Consider the following 11,570-nt stretch of genomic DNA (forward strand, 5'->3'; position numbering starts at 1 on the left):
CCTTGCTGCAAGAAGCCAAGTTACAGGGAACCAGGCAGAGGGCCTTCTCGGTAGTGGCACCCGCCCTGTGGAACACCCTCCCACCAGATGCCAAAGAGAAGAACAACCACCAGACTTTTAGAAGACATCTGAAGGCAGCCCTGTTTAGGGAAGCTTTTAATGTTTAACAGACTATTATATTTTAATATTTTGTTGGAAGCTGCCCAGAGGGGCTGGGGAAATACAGCCAGATAGGCAGGGTATAAATAATATAGTAGTAGTAGTAGTAGTAGTAGTAGTAGTAGTAGTAGTATCCTTATCCTTATTAAGACCAGCAGCTAATGTTTGATGGAACAGCTATAAGGAAAGCGTAGCAGGTAGACCCAGAATGATAACACTGCTTGTGTTGCTGCCCCTTGCAACCAATGGGATGCAGCAGAGGGCAAAATGCCCACTGAATCCAATCAAGGAGGAAATATTGGCTGCAAATTTTTACTGGCTAGCAGACCACCTCATTAGTGGAGTCACATTTTCAGGATTCTTTAACGATCAACCTCCTTTCACCTTTTTCAGTACCCCTGTCAGCAGACTTGACTCGTAAGCAATGCTACATTGATTTTCCATTTTTCCATTTTCCGTGATACACTTGTTTTCTGATATCCTTGAAAAATTTCATTTCATTTCATTTCAGTTCATTTATTTCATTTAGTTAACAAGTTTTATGTTTCTGTGCAGATGCTGGCTAGGGAAACCTAACCAGAAGGGTGGGGTATAAATTATTATTATTATTATTATTATTATTATTATTATTATTATTATTATTATTAGTGAAAAACCATGTTGCAACATAGCTTATAATGTGTTTTAAGTAATTATTGGTATTTTTGACATGTACTGCTCTCCAAAGCATAACTTGTTTTCTAAAGGGTTGGAAGTGCTTTGGGATGTGTTTGAGTTGTGAGTTTTCTGTAGTAAATAAAATGTGAACACATTTCTTTCCCCCATGCACAACAAAATCTATGCAGCTGCAAATTGTAAATGTCAACTGTGCTTAGTCATTTGCAATGCAGCCTGGGGGTCAATTTGGCTCAAGGGACTTTTGGTAGGTCACCAGAAATGAGGCTGATTTGTGTTCTGGTCTTTCCTCCACACTCCTCCCTTGCAAAAATACTACAGACACAGGTACTGGTAGATCTCTGTCTCCCTTTGCTCTACTTTGACCTCTTTTCATAGTTGCTTTGATTAATACAAAAAAGAATGTGACTTTTTCACAGCTGGGTGGATAGGAAGAACTCGCACGTTATTTCCTTCTCCCTTGCTGTTCGGGATATTAATCACAACCCTGGTCTCTTACCCAACATCACCCTTGGCTACAGCATCTATGATACCTATTCTGAGGGAAGACTGACTTCTGACTCCATGGCAGACCTGCTTGCTGGTGGGAAAATCAATATTCCAAACTACCACTGTGGGAAACAGAAAAGGCTGCTAGCTGTTCTTGAAAAGAGTGAATTTGACATTTCCACACACATTGCAAGCATACTGGGCATCTACAAGATCCCACAGGTAATCAGTTGGCCCAAGTGAAACACACCTGGCAACATTAACCACATGCTTGTTGTTGTTGTTGTTGGCATATGTCATTGAAAGACAATGGAATGAGCCTCTGGGATGTAGTCAAACCACTCTGTTGGCAGTATCAAAGTGACCTCCATGGTGCGCAAGCCTGGGCAGTAGGTACAGAAATCCTGGGTTGCCCAGACGACAAGACCTCCCTCTCAGCTTCACTGCTGTGCTCCAAAGGAAAGCAGAGCAATACATTTGGCACAAGCTTGGCTGCAGGAGCTGCTGGAAGGAGGCAAACAAAGCACCACTCAGCTGACTTAGGATTTGTGCAGGGTTTACTCCTTAGACTTTTCTTCACCCAGATGTTGGAGGGTATCCAGGGTTATGGAACTCCCTTGCAGTTGAGGACAGGCCCCTTTCCTGTTGTCTTTCTTTCATTCTTTCATTCTTTCTTCAAATGCTTTATTGAATTCCAAAAGAAAGTGTACATTCAGAAATAGAATAATACGTATTCCAGCATGATTAGCTTCTTTCATTATAAATAACTTCTATTATGACTTCCCATCAGCCCATCCTGGATCCTAAATGCTTTTAACATGTCACACATTTCTTTATCAGTCCAAATCAATCTCTATTATTTTGTTTTCCTATGATTTTCCTCATTTTTGCAGCAGTCACTGCAGACCTGCCAATGAATTCATTCGTGCCAACTCTCCAGCAATTTTGCTTGCCACTCCAGTTTGGTCAGGATTGAGTCCCCCTTCCAATTTCTGGCTATTAGCATTCTTGCTGCAACTGTGGCATATAAAAATATTTTCCTCACATTTTGGGGGATGTCGGTGCCCATTATCCCTAGTAGGAAGGCTTCAGGTTTTTTTTTGTAAAGGATATCTTAAATACCTTTTTTAATTCGTTATGTATTCTCTCCCAAAATTCATTTACTTTTCTCCACTTCCACCACATATGTAACATAAAAATTTCTTTCAAGGTATAGCACACAGTAAACCTCAGATCTTCCTTCCACAATCTATCCCATTCTTCCATAGGGATATTATATCCAAAATCTTGGGACCATTTGACCATCCTATTGTCTTTATATGGCCTACTGAAAACTTTTCTTCTCCTGCAGCAGGCATTTTAATTGAAGTTTGATTATAGAGTTTTACCATCTGGATCGTTTTTCTGAAAAACAAGCCATCATTCTCTTTCTCTTCTTTTACCAGCTCAGTTATGGCTTTGCTCTTACTGACAAATTCCAGTCCCCTTTTGTCTACCGCATGACACCAAACCAAGAAACGCAGTACCAAGGGATGGTCCAACTCCTCCTGCATTTCAGGTGGACGTGGGTCGGCCTCTTTGCTCCAGACAATGACAATGGGGAAAGCTTCCTGAGTACCTTGACACCTCTAATGAACAAAAGGGAAATTTGTGTTGCCTTCACACAAAGAGTACTACGAGAAACTTGGCTATGGATACCCCATGAAGCACCTGCCCTGTGGAGACAAGTCAATGTATTTGTTTACTTTGCAGACTCTCAAAGTGGACTTTACATAATCATAGAGGTTGAGTCCTTACTTGAAAGGATACAAACTGGGGGGAAAGTCTGGATAACCACAGTTTTTCATAACAAAATGTTGTTACATGATATTGACTGCTTCCGGTATGCCCATGGCTCTTTGTCCTTTGTAATGAAGACCAAAAAAAGGATGAAGAAGGACTACTATGGGCCAATGTCATTGGCTAGTCAACAGTATTCAGAAGAAGCATTTGATTGTTCTTATTCCAGGCATGCCTTGTCTGTGAGGGGTATGACTAAATGCAGAGAGAAGGATAATGTGAAGATGCTGCCCCAGGAAGAGATTGAAAGAATCCAGTCCCAAGACAGCTATGTGAATTACCTGAGTATCCAAGCTGTGGCTCAAGCTTTAAATGCCGCATATTCATCCAGGTCAAAGAGGTTGTTGATTTTGGGTGGAAGCAACTTGGATCTTCAAAAGCTACAGCCATGGCAGGTAATAATCTAGCATGGTCAGATGAATCCAGGCAAGAGATACTTTAGTTCTTATTCAGAGAAGATTAGGATGTAGGGAGAACATGAAACCATGTTACATAATTCAGCCCTGCTTACTCATTGCTGGATTTTCCTCTGTCATTCTAGCTTCATCGTTTCTTGAAAGAAGTCCAGTTCTACTCTAATACTTCAGCTGATGGGCAGTACTTGGATGAGAATGGAGCACTGGCCGTTGACTTTGATATCGTGAATTGGGTGCTGTTTCCTAATAACTCTCATGATAGAGTGAAAATTGGGAGAATAGAGAGACTAAAGTCCTCAAATCTGAAGTTCACCATTAACCAAGAAGCAATTGTGTGGCCCAAGCAATTTAAGAAAGTAGGAAAAATTGGATCTGTCATTTTATTAACTATGACATCAGCTATGCTCTAATAACATTTTGAATAGTACATATGAGGCTTTGACTGCAAACTTGTGGGCACTTCTCTGGAGCTATGTCCCACTGAGTTTAGTGGAACCTGCTCTTGAGTAAATATGTATAAAATTTCAAATAAATAGGAGAATCTCCAAAGCAGAGCAGAACACATTTCCCTGGCTTTGTTGTTGTTTAGTCGTTTAGTCCTGTCCAACTCTTCATGACCCCATGGACCACAGCGCGCCAGGCACTCCTGTCTTCCACTGCCTCCCACAGTTTGGTCAAACTCATGCATGTAGTTTCGAGAACACTGTCCAACCATTTCGTCCTCTGTCGTCCCCTTCTCCTTGTGCCCTCCATCTTTCCCAACATCAGGGTCTTTCCCAGGGAGTCTTCTCTTCTCATGAGGTGGCCATAGTATTGGAGCCTCAGCTTCACGATCTGTTTTTCCAGTGAGCACTCAGGGCTGATTTCCTTCAGAATGGATAGGTTTGATCTTCTTGCCGTCCATGGGACTCTCAAGAGTCTCCTCCAGCACCATAATTCAAAAGCATCAATTCTTCGGCCATCAGCCTTCTTTATGGTCCAGCTCTCACTTCCATACATCACTATTGGGAAAACCATAGCTTTAACTATACGGACCTTTGTTGGCAAGATGATGTCTCTGCTTTTTAAGATGCTGTCTAGGTTTGCCATCGCTTTTCTCCCAAGAAGCAGGCGTCTTTTAATTTCGTGACTGCTGTCACCATCTGCAGTAATCATGGAGCCCAAGAAAGTAATATCTCCCACTTCCTCCATTTCTTCCCCTTCTATTTGCCAGGAGGTGGTGGACCCAGTGGCCATGATCTTCGTTTTTTTTTTGATGTTGAGCTTCAAACCGTATTTTGCGCTCTCCTCTTTCACCCTCATTAAAAGGTTCTTTAATTCCTCCTCACTTTCTGCCATCAAGGTTGTGTCATCTGCATATCTGAGGTTGTTGATCTTTCTTCCGGCAATCTTAATTCTGGCTTGGGATTCATCCAGCCCAGCCTTTCGCATGATGAATTCTGCATATAAGTTAAATAAGCAGGGAGACAATATACAGCCTTGTCGTACTCCTTTCCCAATTTTGGACAAATCAGTTTTTCCATACCCAGTTCTAACTGTAGCTTCTTGTCCTTGGTGCCCTCTAATTATTGTGGACTACATCTCCCATGCGCCCCAGACAGCATCATGCAAAGATATCTGAGGGGCACCAGCACATTGGCAGATGTGATGGCAACAGATGGAGGACTTGTTTTATTCCTGATGTTCATATGAGGGTTTATGCCATGCTACTGTTTCTTGTTAACTGTTAATCTACTATTGCAATTTGTAATACTAATGTAGCTTAGAAATGTGAGATTTCAATGTTAAGGGCGGGGGCAGAAGTAGACCCAAAAGGTTTCTCTGCCATGCAGCTCTGCAAAAAAACACAAAAAATGTAACTGCCCAAAATATGGTCTGGGGTCACCTGAGGTTGTTGGAAGCAAATATCTCCTCTCCGGGATCCTTCCAAAATTCTATTATCTGTGTCCCAAGGCATAAATGCACCTATCACTTTCTCCTTAATTTGCTCAATTTTCTCTTCATGCCTAGACCGTGCCTCGTTCAAGATGCACAGAAAGCTGTCTCCCTGGATATTCCAGAAAAGTTCAGGAAGGGAAGCCGCCCTGCTGCTATGATTGTTCTCCCTGCTCAGAAGTAACCATCTCCACTCAGGAAGGTAGGAGAGGAACTCAGAGAAAATGGCCTTTGATGGGAGGATGGGGCTAATATTTGAACTACTGCAAACATGATGTTAGTAATGGCTAGTTTCATCATCTGTCAGGTGGGGACCATTGGCATTCTCAGAGAACAATGGAGGCATTCATGATGAATTCAAACACTGTCAGGTGTGGACAGTCCTCGCCTCCCTTTGGTAACTGCACAAATAAGAATTAATGAACCTTTTATAATTTATACTCTTTTTATTCCGTCATCTGGCTGCAAGCAAAGATCCACATCACTGCACAAGGAGAGCAGTTGGCTACTCTAAATCCTCCCCCTTCTACCCCGCACAACATCCTGGCGCCAACAAGAAGTTCCTTCTCCTCTCTGCATTCTTTGTTCTCTAATACAGATGGACCTCCTAGTTTGTGGGGTGGGAGGGTCCCCCGGACTCTCCTATGTTCCCTCCCTTCTGTTCTCTCTCCATTATCTCGTAGCTAGGTAACTCTTGTGTAATCTGCTCGGTGTCTGTGTCTCTCCCTCTTCAGAAAGGAGCTGATCTGCCTGAGCATGCCCTGACAGGCACCTCTTTTTCTAGAAAATAGCACTGGAAATAAGGAAAGGAAAGGAAAATATAGTCTAGTAGCACCTTAGAGACCAACTAAGTTTGTTCTATGTCTGCGCTACTCTGAAACAGAAGCCACCAGACCCTTATACAGTGGTACCTCAGGTTAAGTACTTAATTCGTTCTGGAGGTCCGTACTTAACCTGAAACTGTTCTTAACCTGAAGCACCACTTTAGCTAATGGGGCCTCCTGCTGCCGCCACGCCGCCAGAGCACAATTTCTGTTCTCATCCTGAAGCAAAGTTCTTATTTCTGGGTTAGCAGAGTCTGTAACCTGAAGCGTATGTAACCTGAGGTACCACTGTATATAGTGGGAGGGTGGGGTGGGGTATTTCTCAGAAGGGTACTAGGAGATGGGTGATTAGCTCAATGGGTATGGTAAATATGCTGAAGACTAAATAATAAAAAAATTCCTTCCAGTAGCACCTTAAAGACCAACTAAGTTAGTTCTTGTTATGAGCTTTCGTGTGCATGCACACTTCTTCAGATACACAGATCTGAAGACTGATAACGACTGCAATTAGTCATAAAGGAACATAGCAATGGATAGTATGCAGATGACCAAAAATAGCTTTCGCATGTGTAATGAGACATGAATCCAATGTCTCTATTCAGACCAGGTCTCTCCATAGTTTCCCCACCCCTAAGAAAACTTAAGGATATAAGAAAGGACTTGCTGCATAGAAAGAATAGCCCTCCCTCCCCCATGTGATCTGCAGCAACTAGTATTCAAAGGCATTCAAAGGCCACCTCCAATGTTGCAGGGAGCACGTGTCAATGAATCAGGTCCTGGGGACTTTCTTGATGAGTGAGGGGAAAGTGAGCAAGAGTGCCAGGGTGTATTGGGTTCACCAAACCTGTGGCTTCAGGAGGGTTCACGTCCTGCCATGGAGTCAGTCAGCACTAGGGCCAGAAAGACAATTTCTGAGAGGTCCCAGCAGATCAGGAAAGGAGATAGTGCCACACAATAATACTACTCCAACTTCCTCGGAGGAATCATGGAACACTAATGTAATACTTTATTTTGGAAATTATTATTCTAGCTTCCATTTAATATAAATAAAGTTGGGGTTTAACACATCTGCTTCTCAATACAGTGGTTACAATCAGGTTACATACACTTCTGGTTACATACACTTCAGGTTACAGACTCCGCTAACCCAGAAATAGTGCTTCAGGTTAAGAACTTTGCTTCAGGATAAGAACAGAAATCATGCTCCAGGAGCGCAGCGGCAGCAGGAGGCCCCATTAGCTAAAGTGGTGCTTCAGGTTAAGAACAGTTTCAGGTTAAGAACGAACCTCCGGAACAAATTAAGTACTTAACCAGAGGTACCACTGTATTCAAACATAACAAGAAGCTGCCATTATACTGAGTCAATCTATTGGTCCATTTAACCCACAGTTGTCTAATCCAGGGGTTCATAATTTTTTTCTGGTCTTTGCACTAGACGTTAATTTTTCGCGGTGAATAATAGCAGTTGGGTGCTGCTGCCAACCTGTCAATCACCAAATGCAATAGTGCTGTCAGCAAATTTCAGGTGTGTGACTGATGTTAGGATACCGAAGTGTGTTTTTCTCTATGCAGATGCTAATGAATGCACCAGATGTGCAGAAGATCAGCATCCAAATGAGGATAGACATCAATGTGTCCCCAAAATATTTACCTTCCTGTCCTATGAAGAAAGTTTGGGGAGCCTCCTGGCTTCCCTTGCTCTCTCCTTATCCTTAACCACAGGTTTTGTGTTAGGAATCTTCACTAAATACAAAGAAACTCCAATAGTCAAAGCCAACAACAGAGACCTCTCCTACATCCTCCTCATCTCTCTACTGCTCTCCTTTTTGTCCTCCTTCCTCTTCATTGGAAAGCCAAGGAACGTGACCTGCCTTCTCCGCCAAACAGCCTTCTGCATCATCTTCTCAGCTGCTGTCTCTTCTGTCTTGGCAAAAACCATCACTGTAGTCCTGGCCTTCCTGGCTACTAAGCCAGGGAACAAGGTGAGGAGATGGCTGGGGAAGAGTTTGGCCCACTCCATTGTCATTTCCAGCTCCAGCGTGCAAGTTCTCATCTGCACCATCTGGCTGGGGATCTCGCCTCCATTCCCAGACTTTGACCTGAGCTCCCAGCTTGAAGAAATCATTGTCCAATGCAATGAAGGGTCTGTTGCCATGTTTTATGGTTCTCTTGGCTACATGGGCTTCCTGGCTGCCATCTGCTTCACAGTGGCTTTCTTAGCAAGGAATCTGCCTGGGGCATTCAATGAGGCCAAGCTGATCACCTTCAGCATGCTGGTCTTCTGCAGTGTTTGGGTGTCCTTTGTGCCCACCTACCTGAGCACAAAGGGAAAATTCATGGTAGCCGTTCAGGTTTTCTCCATCTTGGCCTCCAGTGCTGGGCTCCTGGGCTGCATCTTCATTCCCAAATGCTACATTATTATATTGAGGCCTGGTTTGAACACAAAGGAGCACCTGACAACAAAAAACTAAATATGACATTTGATCCTTAGTTCTAGGGATATCATAAAATTGTACAGGTAGAAGTCCCAGCCACAATCTCAACTGGAGTAAAACTGTTCATGACCCATAGCAGGATTTCATAAGCTGCTTAAGAAGTTTCAAACTGAATTACTAAAGTACAAAATGTACTTAGCTAAATTAGAAGAAAATTATATTAAACTGGGTACATAGGGATATCTTTAAAAGTCGTATGGGATTCTGATAATACAACTAATACCACTACTACTACTTATTATTATTATTATTATTATTATTATTATTATTATTATTAATTTCTCCAGCCACTCTGGGCGGCTTACAGTACATATTCAATCAATCAATCTTTATTACAGTCCAACAAATCATTACAAATCAATACACAATTCATACAGCCTACCTCCAGGTTAATCAAGCATTGTATTTAGAATATAGGGCTCATTTGAATATAGCAGCCTCATTTTAAAAGCAGCCCATGGATCAAAACTGTAAGGGGAGGGGAAACATAAGGGTCAGACTGAGTCCAAACCAAAGGCCAGGTGGAACAGCTCTGTCTTGCAGGCCCTGCGGAAAGATGTCAAGTCCTGCAGGGCTCTAGTCTCTTGTAGCCTCTGGTCTCTCTATGGCATTTAAATGTCCCATAATGTTCAAGGACTGGTCCGTTACGTAGGACATCAGTGAGTTTGAGAATGTCCACATGGTTAGACCCTGCTCCACAGGCGGGAAACAGCGCCCTTCCCACAGTTTCTCCATTTGCAGCCACATCAGACAGGTCCGACAGGGCCTTTTGATCTCTTTTATTCCTCTTACAGATGGGTAGCCGTGTTGGTCTGCCATAGTCAAAATAAAAAAATTCCTTCCTGTAGCACCTTAAAGACCAACTAAGTTAGTTCTTGGTATAAGCTTTCGTGTGCATGCACACTTCTTCAGATATCTGAAGAAGTGTGCATGCACACGAAAGCTTATACCAAGAACTAACTTAGTTGGTCTTTAAGGTGCTACAGGAAGGAATTTTTTTATTTTATTCCTCTGTCGCCCTTCCATAATCAAGGGATAATATATCCCACAAAGCAAGACCCAGACATGTGGGGGCTAGTCCAGGTATATGCTCAGTGCCCAGAAGCAAAGGCTTGGAGGAGCGTGGCTTTGGGGTAATCTGGCTGCCAGTTGGCACGGTGGTCCACAGGTAAGGTCTGGGTAAGTCCTAGACTGAGTGAAGTCAGCGACAGTCACTTGCCCTGTGCTCAGTCTGTTTTCTCGAAAATAAGACAGTGTCTTATATCAATTTTAGCTCCCAAAGATGCAATGTGGGGGACTAATGTGGGGGAGGGAGACAGTGCTCCTGAAGGTAGGAGTCTATCAATTAATGAAGATGATCATCCAAATGTCATAGACCAAATGGAGCAAACAGCACATGGACCTAGTGGTGGGAGGAAAAAATCCTTAAATAAGAGACACGGGGGAATGATTAACGGACTTCAATGTCTGTACACTAATGCGCAAAGCATGGGAAATAAACAAGATGAGCTTGAGCTCTTAGTACAGCAAACTAAATATGACATAATAGGCATCACTGAAACCTGGTGGGATAAGTCCCACGATTGGAATGTAATAATGGGGGGATACAATCTATTTCAGAGAAACAGACCAGACAAGAAAGGAGGAGGAGTGGCGTTATATGTCAAGGATGTGTATACCTGTGAAGAGATCCAAGATATAGATCCTCAAAGCCAAAGTGAGAGCATTTGGGTCAAAATTAAGGGAGAGAAGAATAACAGAGACCTCATTGTGGGAGTTTACTATAGATCCCCAAGCCAAACGGAGGACATAGATGATGCCTTCCTGGAACAGATGGCCAAGCATGCAAAAGGAAGGGAGATAGTAGTAATGGGGGACTTCAATTACCCAGATATTTGTTGGACGTCAAACTCAGCCAAGAGCATAAGGTCAAACAGATTCCTCACTGGCCTTGCAGACAACTTCATTGTCCAGAAAGTGGGAGAAGCAACAAGAGGAACAGCCATTTTAGATCTGGTCCTAACCAATGTTGATGACCTGGTTAGTGGGGTAGATGTGGAAGGATCATTAGGCGCGAGTGATCATGCTCTTCTGAAGTTTACTATACAGCGGAAAGGAGCAGCCAAGCATACTAGGATTCAATTTCTTGACTTTAAGAAAGCCGACTTCATAAAACTTAGGGAAGTGCTGGGTGAGATCCCATGGACAACAATACTAAAAGGAAAGGGAGTTCATGATGCCTGGGAGTTTGTTAAGACGGAGATAGTAAAAGCACAACGTCAGGCAATACCATTGAGACGGAAACATGGAAGGTGCCTAAAGAAGCCAGGGTGGCTATCTAAAGAACTTTTAACTGAATTAAGATTAAAAAAGGATGTGTACAAAAGAGGGAAAAGGGGGGAAATCACCAAAGAGGAATTCAAACAAATAGCCAGCACGTGTAGACACAAAGTCAGAAAAGCTAAAGCACAGAATGAACTCAGGCTTGCTAGAGAGGTTAAAAGCAACAAAAAAGGCTTTTATGGGTATGTTCGTAGCAAAAGGAAGAACAAAGAAACAGTGGGGTCACTCAGAGGAGAAGATGGTGAAATGCAAACAGGGGACACAGAAAGGGCTGAACTCCTCAATGCCTTCTTTGCCTCAGTGTTCTCCAATAAAGAAAACAATGCCCGACCTGAAGAATTTGGAGCCAATGATTCAGCAAAGGAAACACAGCCCAGAATAACTAAGGAGATAGT

At 42.8% G+C, this 11,570-nt stretch overlaps 1 protein-coding gene across 1 annotated transcript; it reads left to right on the forward strand.

Moving 5' to 3' along the window:
* Positions 1-367: 367 nt before the first annotated feature.
* LOC309527576 (vomeronasal type-2 receptor 26-like) lies at positions 368-8,808 on the forward strand (the record flags this gene model as incomplete). Its single annotated transcript, XM_082214401.1, has 6 exons — positions 368-576; positions 1,254-1,545; positions 2,769-3,557; positions 3,704-3,934; positions 5,589-5,715; positions 7,910-8,808. 6 exons carry the CDS (start codon positions 368-370, stop codon positions 8,806-8,808), a joined length of 2,547 nt encoding a protein of 848 aa, XP_082070527.1.
* Between the last annotated feature and the right edge of the window lie 2,762 nt (positions 8,809-11,570).

Source organism: Podarcis vaucheri, assembly GCF_965113315.1.
Source record: "Podarcis vaucheri genome assembly, chromosome: 2".
Classification (NCBI taxonomy): Eukaryota; Metazoa; Chordata; class Lepidosauria; order Squamata; family Lacertidae; genus Podarcis; species Podarcis vaucheri.